The sequence below is a fragment of the Cetorhinus maximus genome, chromosome 14 (assembly GCF_964194155.1).
Source record: "Cetorhinus maximus chromosome 14, sCetMax3.hap1.1, whole genome shotgun sequence".
NCBI classification, from domain to species: domain Eukaryota; kingdom Metazoa; phylum Chordata; class Chondrichthyes; order Lamniformes; family Cetorhinidae; genus Cetorhinus; species Cetorhinus maximus.
This window is the reverse complement of record NC_135892.1, coordinates 98962270-98989951: the sequence shown is the minus strand read 5'-3', so window position 1 is coordinate 98989951 and position 27682 is coordinate 98962270. Positions and strand designations below refer to the sequence as shown.

The following is a 27682-nucleotide window of genomic DNA, read 5'->3' as shown; positions in this document are numbered from 1 at the left end:
CGGGAGCCCGCATCGCATCCCAACAAAATGACCTCCCATTGGATTTCGCGAACGGCCAACCGGCATCTGCCTTGCTGACCTAAATTTTTGGCGGGTGAACGGCAAAGCGTCTTTAAATGTGTGCGCCCGTGTCCCCGAGGTGAGTTTTAATGCCAATCGTTCCCAATGTCGAATGTCACACAATAGGGGGAATGGTTAACGGAATTGGGATCTATATTTTTAAAAAGTGGGGGTATCGCAAAAAGGAGCCAACGGAATGAGACAGTTTACAGTAAAATCAGTTTAAATAGCCCCGCTCGGGGTCATCGTCGTCTGTTGATGTGAGTCGGCGCCGGCTGGGGTTATGGTCGCAAGAATGTTTGTTTTAATGTCAGCGGGTAATAACAGTGCTCCTGGGGCTGAGTTCGATCCGCCTCCACCTCCGGACATGGGCCTGAATCAACCCAGAAGGAGCCGGTTGTTTCTGCACCCTGGCCCCGTGGGCTCAGTTAATACCAGCTTAAATCAGCTTAAACCAGCTTATATTTCACCCCTCTCCTAACTTTACTCAGTTCTGCTGACTCTTCTCCGCCGATGCTGCCGGACCTGCTGAGTTTTTCCAGGTAATTCTGTTTTTGTTTTGGATTTCCAGCATCCGCAGCAGTTTTTTTGTTTTTAACTTGTATTAATATAGTGCCTTTAACTCAGTGAAGCGCCCCCTCCCCACTTCCAAGCGCTTCAGGCGAGCGTTATTAAAACAAAATCGGGCACGGCCGCAGAAGATGATGAGGGGAAAGTGGCCAAAAGATTGGTCAAAGAGGTAGGCTTTAAGGAGCGTCTTTTTTTTAAAAAAAGAAATGAGGTTTAGAGAGGGGATTGTAGAGGTTACGGGCCCAGTCATTTGAAGGTACAGCCACCCGGGTGGAGCGATTAAAATCTGGGATTCTCAAGTGGCCTGTGTTAGTTGAGTGCAGATATTTCTTACTATTTATGGTTTGGTTTGTATGTGGTGAGAGTGGCCTTGTACCTCTAATGGTGTATTTTTTTCCCCTCATTCCACTTACTAATGTTGCCCATGTAAATGTAAAGACTCTGCATACCCACTTTTATTGCGTATTACTTGAACTGTGTGCCAGCATATGCAAAGTAATATCAAAATAATTAATATTAGAACTATATGTAGGATAATTGGTGTGTTGTTGCTATATACCATGGGGCTTAAAATGTAAAAATGTGTTAACCATTAGCCTGAATAACTGAAGAATTTTTAAACAAGATGGTGATGTTTACTGAATGCAGTCAGTAAAGCTGGAGGGATAATGTAAATTTTAGTGTGAAACTTCTGTTGAGAAGCATGTCAAATTTAATTGGGTGCCCGATCAGATAACAAGTAATTGCATAGGTAATTATGAAATGAGAATTGTAAATAAAAACAGAAAATGTTGGAAATATTCAACAGGCCTGGCAACATTAGTGCAGAGAAACAGTTAACTTTTCAGATTGATGACTCTTCCTGAAGTCTAGGGGTACTTGAAATAGGTGAATAGAGATTGCGTTCACTGCAGCTGGCATGAAACTTAGTGAGACTGCCAATGAACTGTGATAGTGGAAATGATTTGAGGTGTTGAGTTAAGAATATCATAGAATCTACAGCACTGACACAGTCCATTCGGCCCAACTCATGTGTGTCAGTGTTTATGCTCCACAGGAGCCTGCTCCCCATTTTAATTTTCTCATTTCATCCTGTCCCCATATCCCTCTATTCCCTTCTCCCTTATCTATGCATCAAGACTTGCCTTTAAATGTGTCAATGTTATCTGCTTCAACTATTTTGTGACAGCGAGTTCCACGTTGCCACCACTTTATGTAAAGGAATCCCTCTAAATCCTTTATATGATCAGTTAGTGGTTATCTTAAATTTATACCCCCTTGTTCTGGACTTGCCTTCAAGTGGAAACAATTTTTCCGCATCCATCCTATTGAAACCCTTTGTAATTTTCAAGACCTCAATTGGGACTTCTGTTAGCCTTCTCTTCCATAGAAAGAGACTCAGCCTGTTCAACTTTTTCTGGTAGTTACATCCGCTCAATATTGATAGCATCCTTATAAATCTTTCCTGCATCTTCGCCAATGTTTCATAACCCTTTATGCAATGTGGAGACTAGTTCTGGACACAGTAATCCATGTAGTCTGACCAAGTTCCTCTAAAAATTAACGCCAGTCCTTGGTTTCCACTTTCTATGGCTATTTCAACTTCTGAGTGTGTCTGTATTCCCAAATTTTCTTTGCTCTCCAATCTCATTCAGTTTCTCACTTTCTTAGGAATATTCCTTCCAAAATATATCATTGGCAAATTAAATTCAATATAGTAACATTCACCTGTTCACTTTGCAAGCCCGTTTGTCTCCAGTTATTGGATAAACTGCAAGTTTGGTATCTACAAAATTTGAGATGTCTGTTCTCTGGCAGATGTCTGGCAGGTTTGATTGGGGTATTCAAAAAGGGATTGGATTGCTATCCGAAAAGAATGAATGTGCAAGGTTACGGGAATAAGGCAGGGAGTGGGACTTTCAGAGAGCCAGTGCAGACTTGATAGGCCAAATAGCCTCCTGTACTGTAAAGGTTCTGTGATATTTATACCCATATCGTTTATGTATGTGGTGGACAACAATGGTTCCAGCACACATCACTTCCCACTTTCTGCCAGTCTATTCTCTGTTTTTTAGCATCATTCAATTCATTCTGCTACTTGGTTTGACTCAACACTCTTAACCTTCGTGATAAGTCTCTTTTGTGTGGCAGCTTATGTGACCATCTGAAAGTTTGTGAAAACCATGTTTACTTCATTGCCCTTGTCTACTTTTTCTGTTACTTCAAGGAATTCTATAGATTTGCAAAACATGACCTTCATTTTGGAAATCCATGCAGACTTTTCTATTATAGTCACTATCTCCAGATATTTTGTCTCATGTTTTCAGAAAGATTTTAGTATATGTCCTACCACTGTCATTCATCAAACTGGATTAACTCTATCTATTTGAAGATATGAATTACATTTATATTATTTCCTATTATATTTTGATCAGTACACCTTAACTGTTCTCCCATGCTTACTTACCTGGTCTGGTTTATTTTCCATCACTAGGTCTAGCAGTACTTCTTTGTTGGACTTGTTGCAGGTTTGTGTTAGAAAGGAGTTTTTTTTCATACTGTAAAAATTTCACCCCTTTGACTCTCTACCTGCCAGTTTTGGGAGTAGGTGAAACCCCCATTATTATGATTGTGTCTTTTATTCACCTATTTGCTCATGTTTTTCTCCTTCCACTTTCCACTATTTGGTGGTCTGTAGTGACCAAATCTCTTATTCTTTATTTTCAATATGCCATCTGTTTTTATTTATTTATTTGTTATGCCCTTTCTTGCTAATGTCATTGCTATTTTTGATTTATGCAACTACCCACCACCCTTCTTTCCTTCCCTCTGTGTCTTAAATATTGCAGGATATCATGTATTTAACTGTCAATCCTGCCTTGTCTGCAGACATGTTACTATTATTCCTATTCGATTATGGACAGAATGGAGGTGTTTGGCAAATTGGTCACTTAATCTGCATTTGTTCTCCCCATTGTACAGGAGACCACACTGATCAGTGAACAATATACTGGTTTGCAAAACTACTTTAATTGTCTCACTGGAAAATATGTTTGGAAACCTAGACAATGATGTGGAAGGAGATGAATGATTAAGGCTTTCATTGAAATGTACTGGGAAGTGATGAAAGAGTGAATCTGGGTGTCAGAGGGAATGGTCCCTTCAAAAAGTTGGAGGTAAGGGAAAGCATGGTGACTTGTTGAATGAAGGTGAGGACAAGAACGACTCCATCATGTCCTGGGAGAAAGGTGGTCAAAGAAAGGGTCAGGACAGAAACATAGGAAATGATCAACTGCCTACTGTGAGTGAGGGAAAAAAAAGATATTTTGGAAGCTCTGAAAAGTTGGATTCTCAGAATAGGTGCAATACAGATGAAAACCTGGAAGAAACTGGGTGGGAAGATGCACAATTGCAGGATCTAATGAGCTTGTAATAGATGGCAGTAGAAAAAGAAACAGAAGTCAAGGAAAGGAAAGGAAGAGTCTAGGATGAACCACATAAATATATGGAAGTGGGTGGGAGTCCGAAAATACATTAATGAAATTCTCTTAACTCTGGGCATAAGCAGGAAGTGACACCACCACAGTCATCAGTGTAATGAGGATTCAAGAAGAACTGGAACAAAGAATATTCAACATAACTGTTTAATAAGCAATGTTGTTTTGACTTTTATCTAAAAGGCTCCTCTGGCATTGGTTAAAATGTCACACTGGAGAATGTGCGAGGCCCACAGTGGGGCTTGAACCTGCAACCTTCTGACTCCAAACCAATAGTGCTACCAACTGACCCAAGCCCTCTTTTATATATTCTCAAAGCACATTTGGAAATTGGTAAGTAGTAATGGGAGTGGATTTATCTACCTGTTAATTGGGACAGGTTTGATTTTGCAACCATGCTTTGGAGTCTCGGTGCTTTATCGCCAGAGCCATCTGTTTACATTGTAACCACCTTTAGTATTTGTGTAAAATTCTCAATAACTTGGCTCTATTGCATTTTGAAATATTTATAAGGACTTTAGATTTGACTTGGTCATAGCCATTTTAAATTTTACTGCTATTCAAACTACAACCCATCTATTTTAGCCTGGAAGTACTTATGAAAACTTGAATCCTTCAACAGGAGTAAAAGCGGATCATGGGGATTCAAGGATTGCTGCAGTTTGTTAAGGAAGCTTCAGAACCAATCCATATTAAGAAGTATAAAGGACAGGTTGTAGCATTGGATATGTACTGCTGGCTTCATAAAGGAGCTTTTGCGTGTGCTGATAAATTAGCAAAAGGAGAACCAACTGATCAGTAAGTCCTTTTTGTGTTCTTTGAACTTGGTGTGTTTACTTTACCATGAAATGCTAAAAGAAAAATTTAAACTTGCGTGTGCTCAGTGGGTTTTTATATTTTGCATAATAAATCTTATTGGTTAAATTATAGCACCCCGAGCCATGTGATGAAAAATAACTAGACCATGGTAGATTTAGTTCACATTCAAATATACAAGATTTTTAACTGGGGAAAAAGAACACCTTTTTAAATTATTTTGCCTTAAAATGCTGACCACTCACAGCTGCAAAGAAACTAAACAACAATTTCAAGAATAATGGGAAGGAGAGATATGGAATCTATAAACAGTCAATTAAGCAAAATACTTCAATTTTATAAATTTAAGTGGTTGAAAGGTATGAGACTCCTGATTGCAATACTTTTTATAGTGGTCTCATTCCAGTTACTAGTGTGTCTGCTGCAGAAAATTACCCATACTTGAACATAAAATTGACAATATCACCCATTGAAGCAATATAAATAGTTGATTTGAGTATTATGAATTCTTCTGTGCTACACATGACCATGGAATGTTTTGCTTCCAGCATTTTCTGTTTTATGAATTGGCAGGTCAGGCAGCATCCATGTAGCAAGAAGCAAGCGTTAATGTTTCAAGTCGATGACTTTTCATCAAAATGGCATGCTTCATGTTGATTGCAGTATAAGATTTTATAAGATCGTGTTTCATTTCCACCGCTTGAGTTGTTTTATATTAGTGAATCATTCTAACACTTCTTTCCACATATGTGTTTTGTTTCAGATATGTTGGTTATTGTATGAAATTTGTTGAAATGTTGGTCTCATTTGGAATCAAGCCAGTCTTGGTTTTTGATGGTTGCACTTTACCCTCTAAAAAAGAGGTTGACAAAGCTCGAAGATTGTAAGTAGTAAATTTACTAAAGTCTACTGCAAATTTTAAGGTTCATGTGCTTTCTGAGATTTGTTTTTTTGTGTTTCAGTAGTGATAACTTGGAGAAAGCTGGGGGTTTCACTTCATACTTTTACTTAACAAGCTGCAAAGAAACATAAACCTGGCTAATGTTATTTTCAGTTCTTACAAATGATATTTTTCTTTATTAAAATGTTAATATTGCAGTCAAATTGATCTGTGTACAAATTACTTTTAACATTCCTGAGGTCTGGATTATTAAGCATTAAATCTAGTTAAAGTTTTAGTAATAGCCATGCAATATGATGTCTATTTCTTTTTCTCAGCAGCAGTCATCTGCCGTTATGTACTAATTTGTGTCACTTATCTGCACAGCTGTTCATGCATGTGGTTTAGAAACATTATGCTTGGGTGGTTTTCTGCATTACAGACGTAGGCAAGCAAACTTGCAGAAAGGAAAGCAACTCCTTCGTGAAGGGAAGTCAGCAGAAGCCAGAGAGTGTTTTACTCGCTGTGTCAACATAACACCTGCCATGGCTCATGAAGTCATAAAAGCAAGTTATTTCAGGTTTACTTTCTACGTCTCTATTTGTAGATTCAGAATTTCTTTCTGTCTCAGTGATTTTTCAGGCCACAATTTGGACCTTTCAAAAATACTGTGCACGTACCAGTTTTAGCAATTACATAGAATGTATGTCACAGAATAGACCATTCACCCCAACTGAACCATGCTGGTGTATATGGTTCACACAAGCTCCCTCCTACTACTTTATCTAATCCTATCAGCATACCATCTATTCCTTTCCCCCCCTCATGGACTTATCTAGCTTCCTTTAAAAGGCATCGATGCTATTTACCACAACTACTCCATGTGGTAGCATGTTCCACATTCTCACCACTCTCTGGGTAAAGTGGTTTCTTCTGATTTCTTTATTAGATTTATTAGAGCATAAGAATTTTTTTAAAGTCCATTTGGCCCTTCGAGTCTGATCTGCTATTGAATAAGATAATTGATCGAAGATTCGTGACTGACTATCATATATTTATGGCCCCACAAGTGGAATTGCCATCTGTCATTAAACCCAGCCTATTCTGTCTTTCCTGATCGTTATAACCCCTCAGTTTTGGTATCAGCATTGTTGATTTTTTTAACTCCTTCTCCAGTGCCTTTGTATCATTTTTTGTGATATGGAGACAAGAACTGTGCATGATATTCTATATTGATGTATTTTTATTTGTGTGAATTTGCAAAAATTTACCTCTTGCCCTCTCTTCTTGCCATTACTAGATTAAGAGTTTTGGAGAGCCATGAGCAGAATTTGCAATTCAGAAATGAGTAAAATAAATTGGAAGAAGTGAATTTATAAGAAGGGAAGAATAATGTTCTTAAAAAGGACGAATTGCACAGAGGAAAAGACACCAAATGACTTGAGGGAGAAATTAAAAACAGGCACTGACCTAAAAATGCTGTTTGTGCAATTTGTTACAAACCCTTGAAAAAGAGGCATGCAATTTGATAATTTTTAAAAAACTTTTTTAATTTGATTGCAATGTTGGCTTACATCAGAAGTGCTTTTGTGAATAATCTCACTGAATAGGAAAGGACACCAGTGTTTGACAAATCTTGGACCATGTACATTTATTTTTGTATTTTCTCTGCTTCCCTGATCAGATTTCTCTTAACCACACATCTTTATTGAGTTATATGGATGGTAGATGGCCAATACCAGAATATTAGCAAAGGTGCAACTTGGCGTGATGCTTTCACTTTGTTCTTCTTTTGGAAAATTCCCAGTCTTGGGCTGCTTAATTTCAGTGGCAAAGTTACGATGTATGAACTCGTTCTACTATTCTGGCACAGCACGTTTTGTATATTTATTAAGGTGGGATTTGTTTAACTGTGCTGCCACAGAGGATTTGGCTGCTTCTGCACAAGAACGGGGGGGATCTTCCCCATTTTATTTTCAGGCGTTGCCTTTTGATTGGTTTCAAAATGGAATTGGAGATTGCATTATCTGTTATCCATAACAAATGGCAAAGAGGAATAATAAAGGCAAATTGCTTTAAAAGGGAGAGTTAGACATGACAAACTTTATTTTTTTTTTGTATCAATACAGGCAGCAAGAGCAAAGGGAATGGATTGTATTGTAGCACCTTATGAGGCAGATGCTCAATTGGCCTACTTAAATAAGATTGGTATAGCTCAAGCAGTAATTACAGAAGATTCAGACCTGTTGGCATTTGGATGTAAAAAGGTAAATGGAAAATGCTATAAGCAGTTTTTGTTCTTTCAAAGGCGCACTTTTTTTTGTTAATATACATGTTTTGTAGTATAGGTTTGAGCAGTTTGACTGTCCCACTGTGTTGGAGAAGCTTAGATCAATATTTAATGAACAAAGTTATTCAATCTTTTTTAAGTTCCCGTTTTCCACCCCCCCCCCACCATTTAAAAAAAATAATGTATCACATTTGTAACTTTAATGCAATCTTTTTCCTCCTTCCCAACTGAGATTGGCTTATTTAACATTGATATGGGGTTAAACCTGGCATCTGCCTGGTTTGTATGGCTTAAACCTCTATCTGGCAAATAATTGAGACTAGCCATCTTAACTTACTGCCTGACTGAGATTACCAAATTCTTTGCCTTCATAGTGGGTAAAATCCCACAGACTAATTTATGGATGCCTGAATTCATTTGCAAAGGCCCATTGCCACCATCAGAAGAAGAGGATTTTCTTTAAATCAGGATAGGCACAATTTGAATACTGGAGCTGGAGTAAAAAGAAAATAATTTGGTGATATTTTCACTGCACTTCTAGGTTGTACTGAAAGTGGACAAGACTGGGAACGGCATAGAAATTGACAAGTCTCGGTTTGGCAAATGCAAGCAGCTGGGTGATGTTTTCACTGAAGAGAAGTTCAGATATATGTGTATTTTATCAGGATGTGATTATTTGGCATCTATTCATGGAATTGGTTTGGCTAAAGCATGCAAGCTGCTTCGGATTGCCAACAACCCAGACATCATTACGGTAGGTCTTTGGGTTTGTGCTCATTGTACAGTTGGGTAACATTAATCTACAGCAGAATGTTGAGAATGGATGTTTTAGTTTTTAAAATATTTTTGGGGAATATTGTGTTATTCTGTGAAGAAAGCTGTGTATGTGTGTAAATTTAATTAAGCTGGGGCAAAATTACTATAAAACAGGTTGCTTGGGAGGTTTAAGACATGAAAGCATAAAGGCGTTAGGTTTGCACATTTGTAATAAGATATGAGGGGTTTGAGGTACAAGTAAATAGATTGATTCTAACATTTGCATTTGTAGATAAGTTGAGAGTTTTTTTTTTATTCGTTCATGGGACGTGGGCTTCGCTGGCTGGGCCAGCATTTATTGCCCTTCCCTAATTGCCCTTGAGAAGTGGTGGTGAACTGCCTTCTTGAACCGCTGCAGTCCATGTGGTGTGGGTACACCCACAGTGCTGTTAGGAATGGAGCTCCAGGATTTTGACCCAGTGACAGTGAAGGGAAGATATATTTCCAAGTCAGGATGGTGAGTGATTTGGAGAGGAACTTCTAGATGGTGGTGTTGTCATCTATCTGCTACCCTTCTCCAAAGGGAAGTCAGAGGTGACGAGAAGCATTTTTGTGAGATGAGATGAAAGGGGGAAATAGGTATTTTTGAGTTGCTGTGGGTAGCTGGTGGCTGTTAGCTGTTGGCTGTGTGAAGAAGATCTCCAGGAAACAGCTCTAGGCTGGAAGAAGATGCAGTTTGAATCAGCCATCCAGTCAAGCCAGAAAAGTCTTGGGCTGCAAAAAGCAGTCTTGTTCTGAAGTTTTGGATTTCCACAGCAGAGTAGGAGAGAGTTTAAGAGGTCATGTGGTATGCCTCTATTAAAGCTACAGCAGTTTGCCTTGGGTAATATTACTGAATTTTTGTAGTTAAACATCTGTAAGGAGTGTTGCCTGGAAGGTGATTACTTATGGGTCTGACCAAGTAGGGAGTCTTTTGGGGGAATGTTTTGTAAGACTACGTTTAACTCTGCAACTATAATCTTGTGTGCCTAAGTTTTCTTCTCTTGTTAAAAATTAAAAGTAAAAGTTTTATTATTAAAATCCCGAAAGTATGACTGGACTTCTTGCAGCTGAGATCAGTATGTTTTCATCTTGTTTTCAGAATACAAAAAATGGGTATGGTCCGTAAGCCAAGTTTCCCACTGGAATTTGGTTTGCGCAGCAATTAACATCTGTGGTCATAACCATGTGCATATATGAACTACTTATGAAAAATAATCCAATAATGCTGAAGTCTTTAAGAGGATTTGTTAAATTAAGACTGAATATTTTTTGGAATGTCTGCAGTGTATAAAAGAGAATAGGTAAAAGTTAATCAGCCCAACGTGTCTGCCAGTAATCTCCATGGAGGTTGTTGTAACTTTTTGTTTTTATCTAAACTAATTTTCTTCCAAATGGCTCTTCATGTAGATTCTCTGGTGTTTCTGCTGAGGTCACAGCAAGACTGAAGCTTCTTTCCCGTCCTCCCTGTTGGACAATTTGCACTTTTTAATGGTGTACCCTTGACTCATAATTTCAGTTCAGTCTTGTATTCTATTTTATGCTGTTCCCACTAGAGCTTCAAGAGTCATGATTTCTTCTCATCTTTTTCACTGTATAGTAAAATCTACAATTTGACATTGTATTCCCAAAGCCTCTTATTTTACCATTTTATAAAAGTATTTCCTTTCAATGGTTTTCTTTCCAGCGTTGTTAGAACTTCATCTGATTGCCACTGATGCGGGCTTGTTGTGCTGATCTCCCACATGAATTTCCATCTCATTTTTACCAGCATTGATCTACTGGCTTTATAGCCCAGCATTGTATTGGCCTTTTCTTCAATTATTTTGCCATCTGGACACTAAAAGTCACAAGTTTGCTATTGCTCTCTGGCCCTTTTTTCTCCAAGTTCCTTTTGCTCATTCAGTTTCATTCATCTTTTTGTAATCCAATCTAATGTGTAGAATTTTGTTTTATGTCACTGAATTACATTTACCTGCCAATTGCACAACCAAATCTTTCTTAATATTTTGTTGCATCCTTTTTCTCTGTTCTGCTTATTTTTAATTTTGGCTTTGAATTTGTATATTTATATAAAAAAGGTAGAAATAACAGCATTAGGGTCCTACTGCAGGCTGCATAATTGACACCTTTCCGTCCAGTAGCAGTAAAATTAATCTTCAATTCTACTGTTTTAATTGAGTTATAATTTTATTTAACACTTAAGTTTTTCTTGGCGTATAAAGTATTTTGAACAACTTTGGTACCCATAAATAACTTCTGTTTCTCCATCCATTCTTTTCATCACATATAGGTGATCAAGAAAATGGGACATTATTTGAAGACAACCATTACTGTAACAGAAGAATACATAGATGGATTCATTCGGGCAAATAACACATTTCTGTATCAGTTGGCGTTTGATCCATTGAAACGGAAACTTGTTCCTTTAAATGCGTACTCGGATGGAGTTGATCCAAAAACACTTGACTATGCTGGGCAGTATCCTTTTACATACTTCCATACTTGTTCTGGTTAGCCAGCACCAATTAGCTTTACCATTGTTTTCTTAAAACCTGTTTTCCTGACGCACAAAAAACTGGGTGCTTGCAGTATGATAACTTTTGGAAGGAGACAGTGGGAAGAAGTGTGGAAATAACAAAGGAGAGCTATTCAAAGGCAAAACAGAAATTGGCAAGTTTGTCCAGGCTGTGTGCAGGCGATGAAATGTGTTTGTCGTTTCCTGGCTCTCTACCCCCCCAACCCATATGCAATATTCTCAATATTCTGCATCTTCAGGTATTGAGCTGCACCATGGTGTTCTCTTGTGGGTGATTTCCATGGTACAACCAGAATTTTTTGCACAATTTGGCTGGCAGAACCAAGTAATCATCTAAAATTTAAAAACAAACAAATGTCTGCATTTATAAGTAACATATTGTGGAAGGAATTTATTTGCAAAGTCTATGTGGAGCCTAATTTGTTGCTGATGCTGTTGATTTTCATTAGTTCTGAAGTAACTTGTTTATAACCAGTGCACTTGCAGTATGCTGCAGCTGCTTGTGGGTGTATTAACCAACAATATGTGGTATTGCTCGTAATAGCTTGTGCTCCACTAAAATCAGGAATCAATGCTTTTGTACAAAACTCATTAATGGTGTAGAAAAAAAAATCAACAGGGTTTAATTTACCTACGTGGTCAGTGTTGGCTTGTAAGTTCAGAAAATTTAACCACTTTGATACCAAGTTTGCAGTGGAAGTGAAGGCCATTTCTCAACAAAAAAGAATGAACCTGTCTTAATTTAGTGCTGCAAACTTACTTTGCATGTAGAATACAGTGCAATCCCACATACCAGGCTGAATTTATTTAAGCCTGTCGGGTGGGCATGGTGGTGTGGGGTATGCAAGAATCGAGCAGGATTACTCGCTTCCGTTTTCTAGCATCAGAATGACGTGGGAATCCAGCCTGCCAACCGCAAGGTGCCAATTAGGCTTATAAAAGAGCCAATTATCCCTGAGCCCGTGGAATTTAGTGGTGGCTCTGGATTTAATGGGCTCTTTCATGTCTGATTGATGAACCCCGCATCAGGAAGGTGAGCAGGCCGGGTGGGGGCGGGAGCTTGAGCTCTCTTTGCCCTACCCCCTCGCTTGCAACACCCATCCCGTCCCACTTGCCTGTCACCAGGGATCCAGTCTCGATCCTCTGGGTAGGTCTCGGAACAATACCTGCAGCAGCCACTGCTTGCAGTGGCACTGCCAGCAATGGAAAGCTGTTGGCCTCTGGGTGTAGTATTTTGTTCTCTGGGGGACTTAATCATGTAGGAGGCCCAGTACTGGCCAGATAAGTGCCTGGGTTCACTTAGATTGCACCAGGCCTCCCATACAAAAGCGATGCAGGGCTTCCACTGGTTCTCCAACAGACCAGGTGCTGGAACTAAATTTCGCTCGCCCATCCTAGCCAATTATTCACTGTTAAATATCAGAGCCTACACATATATGCTGTCTTTTTAGTATGAAATAGCCTATTAATGCAAATTTTAAAATACATCAACATGATGCTGTTACTATATTGCCTGTTGATTTTATAAAAAAAACTAGTTTTCTTTGCCACATTCTTGCAGCATTTTTTTTTGTACCATCCTTTTACTTTGGAGCTCAAGTATGCTTACTTATTGGACTTTGTTGGATAAGCAATGTTGCACTATAGTTTTATATTTTTTTTCCATTTATGTTTGTCATTTATATTTTGTGCCTTAACTTGGTTATCTTTAGTCACTTTGGTGATGAGAAAGCTCTTCATATTGCTCTTGGCAATATCGATATCAATACTTTGGAAACCATAGATGATTACAACCCATGTACTTTCCAGGTAATGTGCAAGTTACTCACTGATTCCAAGGTGCCAGTAGCAATTTTAACATAATTTTTTACCATAAAGTCCACTAAAAAATCCTGTTTGAAGTTTACTATAATACAATACGATAATGTATTTTATAATTCTTAACCTGGTGTGGAAAAGGGGAATATTGTGAAAAGTTGCTTGTATAAAGTGCCTTTTTGAATCAGCTTTTATCACTTTTCTTCCCCCCCACCCCTGCTAATTTGGACACACCTCAAGTATACTTTTTCACTCCTACCCAGAAGTGGATCTATAGCTAATCCTTTAAATTAGAGCTCAAGACTAATGCAGATGCTGAGAAAAGAGCTGCCAAATATATTGTAGTAATGTAGCTATTTGCACTTCAGTTGCATCCAAAGTTGGCTTCTGAATTAACCTGTTGAGCTGCTCCAAAATGCATTTAAAATGACTGTCGATGAGATTCTACCCCTTTAAACAAACAGTATGTTCTTTTAATACCTGGGTTACAATCATTTTAATGTATACTATAAAAATCATGTTTCTGATGTTTTGACCTGAATTAGAAATATAGCATACATTCATCCATCTATTTCTCGCCAATATTTCTCCCTCAGCAAACTTCACAAAAACAGATCGTCTCACCATTTGCTATTTGTGGGATCTTGCTGGCAAATTGGCCACAGGGTTTCCCTATATTTCAGCAGTTACTCCACTGTCTTTGTAATACTTTTTGAAGTGTCTGATGTCATAAAAAGCACTATATAAAGCTATTTTTTTCCTTTTTTCTTTCTTTCAAAAACTTTACAGATGTATAAATTTTGCTTTACTCTTTTTTTAAACCAGCTTCCAACCAAAAGGACTCATGGGTGGAATGACACACAAGCCAATAAGCAGAAAGTGCCACATATGCTCAGCATATGGAGCAAAGAATATAGACCATATGAAAATCAGCTTTTGGTCCCAAGGGCACAAATATCCCCAGAAAAACCCTGCACTAGGGGTATCAAGAAAGTGATCAACATCAAAAGATTAAAACTTCCCAATAGAGAGATGATGGTTAAAAGGCCAAGAGAAGGTAACAAAGATCTGACTTGTTTCTTTTCCATATACAGTACTACATTTTGAAAATTAGCTGCTCAAGCAAAGAAAATTAAGTATTCTGGAATAAATACTCCTTATTGAGATAGCTACAACATCACTGATCCTTTTGTATTCATTAATGCACATGGCCTCTAATGCATGTGACAGCTGGGAGCCAATCTTGGCAACCTCCTTCCCATCCCACTTACCCCGCTCATTGCTATCAATGGCTCAAGAATAACTGTGCAGCTCTACATCTCCCTAAAATCTGTTTTACTCATGACCAAATCCCACGTCATCCACATCCTTATTCTGAGTGATTTCATTGACATAGTTGCTTTGAAAGCTTGGCTCACAGCTGATGATATCTTGCACAAAAACAAAAATAGCTGGAAAAACTCAGCAGGTCTGATAGCATCTGTGGAGAGGAAGACAGAGTTAACATTTTGAGTCCGTATGACTCTTCATCAGAACTAGAGAGAAATAGAAGTGAGGTGAAATATAAGCTGTAAAAGGGGGGTGGGACGGGTGGAGCTGGTTAGAGGGCCGGTGATATGTGGAGGCAAGGGAGAGATTGCCAAAGATGTCATAGACAAAAGGACAAAGGGATGTAGACAGGGTGATGATATCTTGCTCTTTACTGAAGCTACCTGCTAAAACCACTGCAGTGGTGGCATGACCCTTAACCAGATCACACCTGGGTGTCTCCGGCTACTTCTCTGGACCTCCTTTTTGGAGCACCTCAAATTATTCCACCCCTCACCTCCTTCAAAATCTTTGTTCTTTAATGCCCCACCTTGAGTTCCTCACTGAGATATATTCCCTCCTATCTTCCCTTAGCCCCTGCACTAATGACACCTCATCTTTCGTAATTTCAGTTTTCATCTCAACTCACCTTGCCATTTCATCTGATCTCTCTAATCCTATTGTCTTGATCACAGACAAGGCCATCTAGGAACATTTCCCTGTATCCCACCCCACCCACTTCTCCTTTAATCTTCCATTTCCACTCCTTTGCTTTCTTGTGTCTGCCCTTGGAGCAAAGTTTCCCAGAGTCACTTTCAGCTGCAATTTCAAGTACTCAATAGCCTAACCTTTTGACCCTCCATTTGTCTTGATACTTATGCAGCTGTTGATCTTAACTACGCCTTCCACCTTTGATGCCCTTGCCCCAGCAAAACATGGTGCTTGTTCCAAGAAACTGACTTGTGTTTTTGTACTCTCAAAGGGCACAGACTTGAGTGTATCTGGTTTAATCATCCATCACCAAATCTAGCGGACCACATCAAGCACCATCAAACTTTGCTGTCCTCTGCCAAAACAGCTTACTACTTAAAGATCGGTCCTGGAATGCAAAGATGCCTCCTGGCTTCATTTTTCCACTATCATCTATCTCCGTTAAACCCCACTCCCATGCTTCTCCACCTCATCTCCAACAATGTGTGAGGATCTCATTGACTTTTTTGTCACTTAGCTTGGGACCATCCATTCAGGTGTCACTCATTTTTGAACCCCACCACCCACCAAGCTAAACCTCTGAGTGCTGTTTTATTGGGTGATGTTGGCTTTATGGATTCGCCTCCTCCAGTGTGTGTTCATTCAGGTGATTAAAAAAGATCTCCGTTCTAGCCCTTGCCTTCATTTAAATTGTAGAATAGATACTACAGTCTTATGCCTGCCTGCTAAAGATGTCAGAGGTTCTCCCAAATCTTGATTTTTTTTTTAAATACAGTAACGTTTGATTAATTTTTTGTTTGAGGATTTTATTTAGTGTTTTCAATATTTTATTAAAACTGTATATATCGATCAATATAAAAAAAGTGGTTAATTGTTTTCCTCTGAAATTGAAGTTTCTGACATGAATACATAGTCTCTTGTGTGTTAAGGACTGAAAAGGGCTTTTGTACAAAAAACTTTAATGCTTTCTGACTAAAATGATTTCTATAAGCTAGATGAAGTACCGTCTTGTATTGACTGGTTACAGTCGTAGTATTGTTCCATTGGTGAATGAAAACATGTCACTTATGCTAGTTTAACAGCCTGATTTCCAGGTACTGATTATTTAATGCAAAATTTAGGTTTGTTCTAGTGCAGTATACAAATTAATGCTGTCTTAAAGATGGTTTTATTTCCGCCTGTCAGATGACAGTCTTTCAGATGGAGACTTGTTAAGTCAATACTCATTTCCAAATAGTAAAAAACATAAAGAAGCTGCTGAAAAGTGCCTATCACCACAATCTCCTTCAGAAGAGGAGGAATCCTCATCAGCGGACCACTCAGTCAGCCATGAAAGTCCAAGGCCTCACTCCAAGACCCGGAATCGGTTTGCTACCATTTTGCAAAGGAGGAATGAAGATTCAGGTGCTGTTGTGGTTCCTGGAACCAAAAGCCGGTAAAGTGTGATTTTTTTTTTTTAGTTGAAAACTGCTTGGGTGACATTAACTCAGAACGTGTCACTGGCCTTTACATAGTCAATACATTGTCCTGAGAGCAACTCTGTAACACGTTGAGTTGGAGAAGCAGGTAAAATAATTGAGAGAAGTATGCTTCAGGAGAAATAAAAACAGAGTCCCAGTCTATTTCTCCCCACAAAGGCTATGTTAAGATTATTTTGTTGGTGAAATCTCTGGCTGTTATTAGACACTCTAAAACATGTAAGCCCAGGGGAATAAAAGTCAGTCCCCACTCGAGACTGCCTTCCCAGGCCCCCTCTCCATTCCTGTGGTTGCAACAGCCTGAAAAGTTCAAGTGCTGGTGAGTTTTTCTGACACATGCTATGGTCCCTTTAATTAGACACTCATTCCATCAAAGGAAGGATTTATCCTCCAGCCCCCCCCCCCACTCCATAATGTTCAGGGAACCTGGAGGCTGGATCGTAATTGGTTTGCTTTGGTAAATAACAACTGTCAGGTGCACTGTACAGAGAGTTGGGTTTTAAACCCAGAAATGATCCTACTATTGTGACAGGGACTGAGATTTCACTTATTATTGCTCACGGCATTAATCCTAATCCCACGATGCAGAATAAAGTTAAGGTAGACTGTGAATAACCTGCAATAAACCCGACACTGGGTGCAAAAAGTGCAAACCTTTTTCCATGGCTCACAGATGATGTCGCTTGCTAATCCAAACAATTATTCTTTTTCTTGTTACCTCTCTAAAAAACAATGAATAACTAACTGTCTGCATTGTGAGTATTTAATAATCCCTAATCTAACTCAACCTCAACATAAATTGTTTTAATTCAGTCAGTAAACTAAATATAGCAGAGTAAGATAATTCTGTGAGAATTAAAGGCTAAATGACACAGCTGTTTAAAAACATGTTTCTTACTGCACTAACTATGTAACTTTATTCAAGTAGTTAATTAGAAAATTTTTTGCTCAAAATCATACCTTTCTCTTTGCGAAACATTATTTCTGATGGATGATTGCTTTATTCTGCATTTGATTTTTTTTTTCTTTCCATATTTCTTATAGGTTCTTCTGTAGTCCCAAAGAAGCTTGTGTATCTGATCAAAAAATTGGAGCCAATGCAATATCTAGTGCAACAGAGAGATGCAAGGATTTGAACCCAGTTAGTTCTTGTAATAGTGAGAAAAATGACTCCTTGGCGACAAGTATAAGCAGAAATGAATGTGAACAGGATGAACAGTCACTTGAACTTTTAAATGCTAGTCCTAATACCAACGCAGCTCTTAGAGATTTTCATTCGGTGGCCAGGAAAAGTTTAAGTGCTTTCAGTTGGTCTGGAGACCTGAGGGAAAAATCGAAGACACTTGATTCTGCTGTTGGTTTATCTGTATTGCAGCAATTCTGCAGAAAGGTGGCATACTCGACTATAAGTAAATGTATTGACAGTAAAGCAGTGGCAAAAAGCAATCGGAGTGAAATCCTGTACCAGTCAAACCTTCTGGAACAACCTGAGGAACCCATAGATGGTGACTCTGAAATGATGACCACTCCACAATCACCTCTTGGCATTAGCTCTTCTCTGGGCAGTTCAAGCAGTAGTTTTGATTCCTTGGGCTCTTCTCAAAAGTCCAGGAGTTCTGATTTGGATGTACGATACTTTATGCTTATATTGGAATGCTTTTAAGACTTTTATTGGAATGATAAATGGCTTCAGTTTGTTTAATAATGCACTTATTTTTTTTCATGAAAGGAAGCCAGTGACGATGCAACATCACATGGTCAAATTTCTAGTCCTGGCACTTTGCCAGAATTACCTGAGAGAGCTATGGTAACCATAAAGCACAAGGTAAGTGTACTAACTGTTTGTATACTTTCCAGAACCATGCTCTCTTTCGAGAGATAAACAGAGAATGTTGGAGAAACTTAGCAGGCCTGGCAGCATCAGTGGAGAGAGAAACAGAGTTAACGTTTCAAGTCTGTATGACTCTTCGACGGACTCGAAACATTAACTCTGTTTCTCTCTCCACCGAAGCTGCCAGACTTGCCGAGTTTCTCCAACATTCTCTCTTTTTATTTCAGATTTCCAGCATCTGCAGTATTTTGCTTTTATCTCTCTTTCGAGTGCGTGTTTATCTCCAATTATATAAAAATTGAAAACAATGAAATTAGGGAGCTCTTAAGTACTCTCAACTACTAATACGTTATCACTAGTGGGAAGGGAATTGATTTCAACTATGAAGCCAATGTCCCACAGTCAAATTGCCTAATGGCATTTATGGTCAAATTTTTTGGTCATGTTATGAAGAGTGGCCACTTGACTGATGTACCTGAGGGTGTGGGACTATGCTGCAGCACAAGTCAACCTCTTGAGGGGAAATTGGGGAGGGGGAGAGTTGCAACGGGGAAAAAAGCTCAAAAATTAATTTGAGAACTTCAAAATTAGCACTGGAATTGTTTACGTAAATCCAAGTTTGATGCATGATCCACCTCAATTTCCTCCCCATTTTAGCTGATTTTTCTAGTGTCATGTGACTGATCAGATTATCCTTTTTGTTACTAAATGTGACCTGAAGGGCATTTCTTTACTTCAGTTGTAGGTGATGTTGGAGGGTTTGGAGCAGAAAATATATGGCTTTTCTGCTTTTTAAAAAAAGGGTTAAAATGTAATTCTTCTACAAAGAAGTTGGTCTATTTGGCAGCTGATACTTTAATCCGATATGTTTTACCCTTTTTAGTGTTGAGCTGTAGTAATTTTTAATGCAAAACTATGACCAGAAATGAATTTGACTGTAATGCTACTGTAGATTTACCAAATGCACTTTTTGTTCAGGTTCCTGGGTTACACAAGCTGAGCCCCGGATCTTTCGGAAAGTCCACTAAACTGTTGCTTCCAGGACCAGCCAAAGCCAGTGGATTAAACAAAAGGTCACTGTCACTGCAGAAAAGGAAACCTGCCCCAAATAATGAGAACAAGCCTGAACTGCAGGCTACTATCCATGATTTGTGGCAGAAATTTGGGTTTAAGGGGTAAGTTAACTGGAATGGTACTTGTTTTAGGTCATGGTCTGTTTGGTGCCTGCCTTTCCTGTCTGTTGTTACAATTTGAGGCATGACATATTGACATTTTTAAACTTGCTGACACAGCCAAAAGTTGTGTGCATCCTTAATAACTTTATCAAATAGATACTCGAAAATTGAATGAGTGAAAGGAGCACTTATAGAAAGAGGGAGAGAAATAAGAAATAATTGAAGGAGAGACTTGCTTTTAAGTGGCAAAAGCTGCTTCTGCTGATTGCATTCCATGCAGTATGGTGGCCTGTGACTGAAGTTGGTGACTGGTTCTGCTTCTACCTTTATTCATTCTGTTACAACCATTTTTAAAAAAAATCTATGTATCTGGGGTTTGGCCTCTTACTGTTCCTGTGGATTGGATGTTTTTAAAAACCACATGCAAGATTTGGGTCATGCGATTGATTATAGTAAGCATGTCGGCTTCCTGCTATCAACACCTTTATCAGTAATCAATCCTCATGTTCCCATTGTGCAGCCAACCTTTCTACTCCCTGGCAACCTGGGCTTTCTGGTCCAGCCAGGCTCCCAGATAACATGCATCTAATAAACATCTGGCTTCCTCCTTCATAAAATGACAATTAATTAATGTGTATGACCTGTACTTTCCTGACCTAATGTTATAAAATGTACACACTGTCCTTATCTTGCCTTATTTGAGTTGGTCGTCTTTGCACTTGACTGGTTTGGTCCTGCATTTCAATCCTACTGACTAACTGTATTCAGTATGTTTGCATCCTTCTTGCTGCAAGAGTCTACGATACTATTGGTTGGTAGAGTTATCCTCATTCTTATGATGTTTTCTTTCAGTATTTGAAATGACTAGTTTTGGACTAGAAGAGAATCTAGATTAGTCTCATCTTCCAGTCCTGTTTCCTTGTACCATTCGTTTCTACCTATATCTACGAAAAAAAAATTTTTTTTAAATTCTTTCCCAGGACGTGGGCGCCACTGGCTAGGCCAACACTTTTATTGCCCATCCTTAGTTGCCCTTGAGAAAGTGGTGGTGAGCAGCCTCCTTAAACGACTGCAACCCCTATGGCGTAGGTATATCCACAGTGCTGTTAGGGAGGAAGTTCCAGCATTTTGACCCAGTGACAGTGAAGGACGGCGACAATAGTTCAAAGTCAGATGGTGTGTGACTTGGAGGGGAACTTATAGATGGTGTTCCCATGCATCTGCTGCCCTTGTCCTTCTCAGTGGTAGAGGTGGTGTGTCTGGAAGGTGCTGTTGAAGGATCCTTGTTGAGTTGCTGCATTGCATCATGTAGGTGGTACACACTGCTGCCACTGTGTCAGTGGTGCAGTGAGTGGATGTTGAAGGTGGTGGATGGGGTGCCAATCAAGCGGGCTGCTTTGTTCTGGATTGTGTCAGGTTTCTTGAGTATTGTTGGAGCTGCACTTATCTAGGCAGTGGTTAGTATTCCATCATACTCCTGACTTGTGCTTTGTAGATGGTTTGGGAAGTCAGGAGGTGAGTTACTCTCCACAGAATTTCCAGCCTCTGACCAGCTCTTGTAGCCACAGTCCAAGGTGTTTAATCCATTTAGTCCATGGTTAGTCCAGTTCAGTTTCTGGTCAATGGTAACCCCCCCCCACCACAGGATATTGACAGTGGGGGATTTGGTGATGGTAATGACATTGAATGTCATGGGGAGATGGTTGGATTCTCTCTTGTGGGAGATGGCCATTGCCTAGAAATTGTGTGGCACAAATGTTACTTGCCACTTGTCAGCCCAAGCCCGAATGTTGTCCAGGTCTTGTTGCATATGGGCATGGACTGCTTCAGTATCTGAGGAGCCTCGAACGGTGCTGAACATTGTACAATTATCAGCGAACATCCCCACTTCTGACCTTAATGATGGAGCGATAGTCATTGAAGAAGCCGCTGAAGATGGTTGGGTCTAGGACACTACCCTGCGAACTCCTGCAGTGATGTGCTGGAACTGAGATGATTGACTTTTAACAACCACAAGCATCTTCCTTTGTGCCAGGTATGACTCCAACCAGCAGAGAGTTTTCCCCCTAATTCCCATTTACTGTGGTTTTACTAGGGCTCCTTGATGCTACACTCGGTCAAATGCTGTCTTGAAGTCAAAGGCACTCTCTCGCCTCACCTCTTGACTTCAGCTCTTTTGTCCACGTTTGAACCAAGGCTGTAATGAGGTCAGGAGCTGAGTGGCCCTGGCAGAACCCAAACTCAGCGCTAGTGAGTAGGTTATTGTTGAGTATGCTGCTTGATAGTACTGTCAACAACCCCTACCATTACTTCGCTGATGATTGCGAGCAGACTGATGGAGTGTGAATTGGCTGGGTTGGATCTGTCCTGCTTTTTGTGCACAAGATGTACCATGGTAATTTTCTACATTGCCGGGTAGATGTCAATATCGTAGCTGTACTAGAACACCTTGGCTAAGGGCACAGCTAGTTATGGAGCACAAGTCTTCTGTATAATGTAGTCAGGGCCCATAGTCTTTGTAGTATCCAGTGCCTTCAGCCCTTGATATCATGTGGAGTGAATCAAATTGGCTGAAGACTGTTACCTGTGATGCTGAGGACCCCTGGAGGGGTCAAGATAGATCATCCACTTGGAACTTCCAGCTGAAGATTGCTGCAAATGCTTCAGGCTTATCTTTTGCACTGATGTGCTGGGCTCCCTATCATTGAGGATGGGGATATTTGTGGAGCCTTCTCCTCCAGTGAGTTATTTAATTGTCCACCGCAATTCATGACTGGATGTGGTAGGACTGTAGACCTTAAATCTGATCTGTTGGTTGTGGAATTGCTTAGCTCTGTCTATTGCATGCTGTTTCCACTATTTGGCATGCATGTGGCCTTATGCTGTAGCTTTACCAGGTTGACACCTCATGTTTAGGTATGCCTGGTACTGCTCCTGGCATGCCCTCTTGCACAACCGGCTCAGTCAGTAGTGGTGCTCTTGAGCCACTCTTGGTGATGGACATTGAAGCCCTTGCCACCCTCGGTGCTTCCTCCAAGTGGTGTTCAACATGGAGGTGCACTGATTCATCAGGTGTGGGGGGTAGCGATGGGCGGTAACCATCAGGAGGTTTCCTTGCCCACATCTGACCTGATGCCATGAGACTTCATGGGGTCTAGAGTCAATGTTGAGATCTCCCAAGGCAACTCCCTCCTGACTGTGTACCACTATGCCGCCACCTCTGGTGGTGGCATTGTCTGTGACATTGTCTATAAAGTACGATTCTGAGAGTTTGACTATGTTAGGCTGTTGTCTGACTAGTCTGTGAGACGGGATAGCTCTCCCAATTTTGGCACAAACCCCTACATGTTAGTATGGAGGACTTTGCAGGGTTGACAGGACTAGGTTTGCTGTTGTTGCTGGGTGATCCATCCGATTTCATTCTTTTTTGTAGACTTTGTAGTGGTATGACACAATTGAGTGGCATTTAAGAGCCAACCACATTGCTGTAGATCTGGAGTCGCATGTAGGCCAGACCAGGGAAGGATGGCAGATTTCCTAAAGGCAGAATGGCTAAAGGGCATTAGTGAGCTAGATGGGTTTTTACGACAATCAGTAATGGCTTCATGGTCATTATCAAGACTAGCTTTTTGACTCCAATTATTAACTGAATTTAAATTCCACCAACTGCTGTGGTGAGATTCGAACCTGTGTCCCCAGAGCAATAGCCTAGGCTTCTGGATTACTAATCTGGTTACATTGCTGCTATGCCACCATCTCCCCCTAAACTACCAGTCTCTCTTTCTGCATCAAAATCTACACTTGTTTCAGCTGCTTCCACTTGCTGCAAACCTAGGTGACCTTTGTCACTCAGTAATTCTGTAAGGTCTTGGTAGCTTTTAACTTTCTCTTACACTGTTCAGAAAATTGAAACTAAAATATCTTGTCACTGAAAATGGTGCCATTGTCATTCTTAATGACAAGAATTGAGAATTTTTCAAATTCAGGCCACAATAAACGCACACGCCAATTTTGAAGAGAGAGTTGCATGTACACTATTTTTCAGTTTTAGCTGCTAACAAAATATTTTGCTCTCCACAGGGAATCCAAGAAGCTTCAATCTAGTCAAAAATCTGGCCCAATGTCTCCTGTCGAGGACAACTTGCAAACGTTGACCCCAGAGACTGATCAAAGTATTTTATTCAGGTCGGAATGTAGTTCTGTGCAAAGAGCCATACATTGGTGAGGAGATCCATGAAGATGTTTAAGCTTGACTTGATGTAGTTAGGGATATATGACCATAACAGATTCTCTATTTTAACCATGATAAAAATGTAAAGTTGGTGCAGGCTGCAAGGTGGAAATAATCTACATAATTGCCACCTTTGGGAAATATACTTGAGATATGTAATGGCAGTTACTTGTATTAACTTTTAAAAAAAATTTTTAAATAACTGAACTAACTTACTTGACTTAAGGACTGAATTTTATTTTTTGTTTGAACAGAACAGTGTGAAATGCAGTTCTGTGACACAAAAAGTGATCGTTTCATCCTTGCTTCCCCCCCACCCCAGCAAATGAAGATTCATAAACTTAAAACATTTCGATATTGTGGAGGAAGATGCCATGTGTATCACAGAAAAGTTCAAATTATGTCCTCCCTAAATCCTGGTAGGTTTTATAGTAGGAGAGCGATCCCTAATGGTAATTTACCACCAAGACAGCAAAGCTGAAAATTACCCTCTGCAGAAAAATATTGAATTCACTTAGGACTTTACTGTGTCAGGATATCAAGTTTTTCACATAAATGGAACCATTTTTAGTGTCAGCTTAGAAAATCGTTTCAAGAAACCTGGGCATTCCTGACATGCCAGAGCTGGTCATTATAGTTTACAAACATTAGCTAGTGAAAAAGGATCACTTTTATGTTACTTCATCGTGATGGAGTGTGGAGAGAGATGAATTTGATGCAACCACAGAATCAAATGAATTAACATTTGGTGGCATCAGCAAAGGAAAGGATATGTAATTTATTATTTACATGCTACAGTATCAAATGTGAAGCAAATACAAATTTTACAAATAAAATAAGATCTACCTCCTCTCCCCGCACCAATCCTGTCTTTTAACTATCCTCTCCAGCAATGCACGGCAAAGCAATAGCCAAATTTGTTTTTGTTTTGTTACCTGCTATTAGTCAAGTGGAGCTATTCTATTGTGACTTTATTTGCAGTAGTGGCTTAGTTAACAAGTTATTGTGGTCTGGAAAAGAAAGAGGATTTTATCTTGCAACTAACTGTATTGCAACTAAAGGCATTCTGATTCCAGCAGCACTGCCGTAAAGGTATCAGCCTTGGCTCAGTGGAAGCATTCTCATCTTTGAGTCAGCAGATCATGAGTTCAACTTCTATGACGGAGACTTGGTGCAGAACTTTACAGTCCTCGCTGGCAGGTTTGCAAGTGGAGGGTGTTATTAAATTACGCAGGCGCTCATCCCACCCACCCCAACCTGTCCTCAATTTTACCAGGAGCAGGCGGGGCCTATGGCAGCCCAACCACCCTCAGCTCAACTGAGGCTTATAAATGGTCAATTCTTTTCTGGGCTCAATTTTCAGGCCGGCATGAGGACATCGGGGGCGATGGTAAGCCTGGCAGGTCACCCTGCTCGGGCCTTGGGTGGGAAAGGGGTGGTCCTCCCTTCAAGAGCCCGCTTTCCATATCTGGCACTGGCCATTGTAGGAAACCCTACCACCTGTTAAATTCTGCCCTTGAATACATAATCTAGGGTGGCATTTCTAGGTGCCATCTTTCGAATGAAATGTTAAACCAAAACCTCGTCTGCTCTCTGAGTTCAAAATAAAGCATCCTAACGCACTATTTTGAAGAAGAGCAGCCTAGTGTCTTGGCCAATATTTATTCTTCAATCGATATCACCTAAACGATTATCTGTTTATTGGTCATTGTCATTGCTGTTTGTGGAACCTTGCTGTGCACCACCTGGCGGCCATATTACCTGCATTATTACAGTAACGGAAAAAAAAAATGCTTCTGAAAAGTGAACAAGGCAGCTCAGAAACTCAATACACGATGTGGCTTTCTGGGTACAACTGGAGGGGAAATACTGTCTGTGTTGAAAGTTGTCAATTCTTGGAGTGAGTGATTGCCCATATGTATGGATTTTGCACACCCCTATTCCACATTGCTGCTAATGCCCTGAAATCTTTCCCACAAACTAAATAGGTTAGATTTCTGAGAACAGCAACCTGACTGCATTACTTCAGTAGGAAATATGCTAGAAGGTGACAAAGCTATTTTAATCTAATTAGTGAAGATGACCATGTGAAATAAATCTTAAGAAATTTTACACCACAGAAATGGATATGTACACAAGACACCTGTTTATCTTAAGTTGACTTTTTTTTGGATTTTCATGCAAGGAGTCTGTCTTATGAATCTACAGCTCATTGTCCTGTAAAATATTCTGAAAATAAAACCCTGAAACTCATTTTGTTTTATTACACATATGCTGTTCAGCTCTTTTCTGTTATGGACCTCTAACCTTGCACAAGGTGCTGTAAATATGTTTTTTTAATTGAGTACTGTGATAATTATGATCACTAATTAATATTTTACACAGAAGAATCAACAGTTTCACAATTCAGTGTCAACCCCTGCTAAAAATCACAAGACTGAGTAGTAAAAGTAAAATTTGACATTTCAGTTGCCATACAACAGTGATTCCTAGGTGCCCAATGGTGTGGCAAAGTGGGTTGAGGAGAAGTTCATAAAAGACCAGAGTCAGGAATGAGGTGGGGGGAGGGGTGGGGGCAGGGGGTGGTTGTATGAGTGGAAGCTATTAGGGCACCAGCTGGCAATGTATGTCAACAAGGACATGTGATAGGTGAGTGGTATTTGGTGCAGGATCAAAAAAGAGTTTAAATGAGCTGAAATTTATCTAGGTGGAAGAAGGTAGACCAGCCAGGCAATCATAGGCTAGAGATGACAGCCATATGGATGAGTTTCAGCCAAGGTAAGGGCAAAGTATTATTACGGTAAAAGTCAGTAGTCTTTGTTTTGGAACATATATGGCATTGCCTCCTCAGTTTAGGATTGAATAACATTGCGAAACTGAACAATGATTCATCCTGAGGCAAAATCTGGATGGTTTGGACTTGGTGGAAAGGATGCAGAGTTTGGTATGTGGAGTTGAAGACAATGGCTTTGGTTTTCACTATGTTTAACTGGAGGCAAGTGTGCTTCATTCAAGACCAGATGATGTAGGTGGGAGTCAAGAATTGATCTTTGGAAGGATTTTGGGGGTAATGGTGCACAGGTGGGAAGAGAAGCCATTGCTCAAGATGCTCTGGCTCCAATTTGTATAGGTGAGAGAGGAAGCTGATCTGTGATTAATCAAGTTGAGGCTGCAGGGAAGTTGAGAGAAAATCCATCCTTGTCACAGTCACTGAGCCATTTGTAGCTGATTACAATACAGCACTGAAATATCTTTAAACTAAGTTGGAGAGATTCAAACATTGAGTTGCGATAAATATGACAACATGTTCATAGACTTGTTAGAGGAAAGAGAGACTGGCGATGAATTGATAAGAGCAAAATACTGTGGATGCTGGAAATCTGAAATAAAAACAGAAAATGCTGGAAAAACTCCGGCTCTGGCAGCATCTGTGGAGAAACAGAGTTAACGTTTTGAGTCACTATGAGTCAACTTTGGGACTCTATTCTTCATCAAATCAATATGAAAAATGTGAGCAGCTCCTACCTTGCCAGCTTCCTGAGGCCAGCAAATTTCTTCCTATCTGTTTTTCATCAGCCTTCACCTGTTCACATAGTACTGGGCTTAACTGGAAGTGGCCCTATGCTCCAAATAGAACTACTTTTCTTTGCAGAACCTCCTACAAAAGCACCTCCAAAGATGCT

The 27682-nt window shown here is 39.8% G+C and overlaps 1 protein-coding gene across 3 annotated transcripts; it reads left to right on the top strand.

Annotated features, from left to right (window-relative positions):
• Nucleotides 1-32: 32 nt before the first annotated feature.
• Nucleotides 33-24855, top strand: exo1 (exonuclease 1). 3 transcript variants are annotated; one of them, XM_078557312.1, is made up of 15 exons: nt 33-139; nt 4311-4460; nt 4750-4925; nt 5707-5826; nt 6266-6393; nt 7957-8090; nt 8655-8867; nt 11202-11389; nt 13160-13256; nt 14091-14322; nt 16470-16719; nt 17807-18389; nt 18492-18587; nt 19572-19768; nt 23849-24855. In XM_078557312.1, the coding sequence occupies exons 3-15, from the start codon at nt 4765-4767 to the stop codon at nt 23991-23993; spliced, it is 2544 nt and encodes an 847-aa protein (XP_078413438.1). In that variant the 5' UTR covers nt 33-139; nt 4311-4460; nt 4750-4764; the 3' UTR covers nt 23994-24855. The 3 variants fall into 3 exon arrangements, with proteins under 3 accessions (XP_078413438.1, XP_078413439.1, XP_078413440.1); XM_078557313.1 differs by lacking the exon at nt 7957-8090 and having other exon boundaries at nt 6266-6389; XM_078557314.1 differs by lacking the exons at nt 33-139; nt 4311-4460; nt 4750-4925; nt 5707-5826 and having other exon boundaries at nt 6276-6403; nt 7953-8090.
• The last annotated feature ends 2827 nt before the right edge of the window (nt 24856-27682 follow it).

Excerpts from the sequence above, each read along its gene's own strand:
- exo1 (XM_078557312.1), top strand. The coding sequence starts at position 4,765 with ATGGGGATTCAAGGATTGCTGCAGTTTGTTAAGGAAGCTTCAGAACCA. Across the intron at positions 5,827-6,265 it reads GTTGACAAAGCTCGAAGATT|ACGTAGGCAAGCAAACTTGC; the intron begins GTAAGTAGTAAA and ends TCTGCATTACAG. Across the intron at positions 18,588-19,571 it reads TGGTAACCATAAAGCACAAG|GTTCCTGGGTTACACAAGCT; the intron begins GTAAGTGTACTA and ends CTTTTTGTTCAG.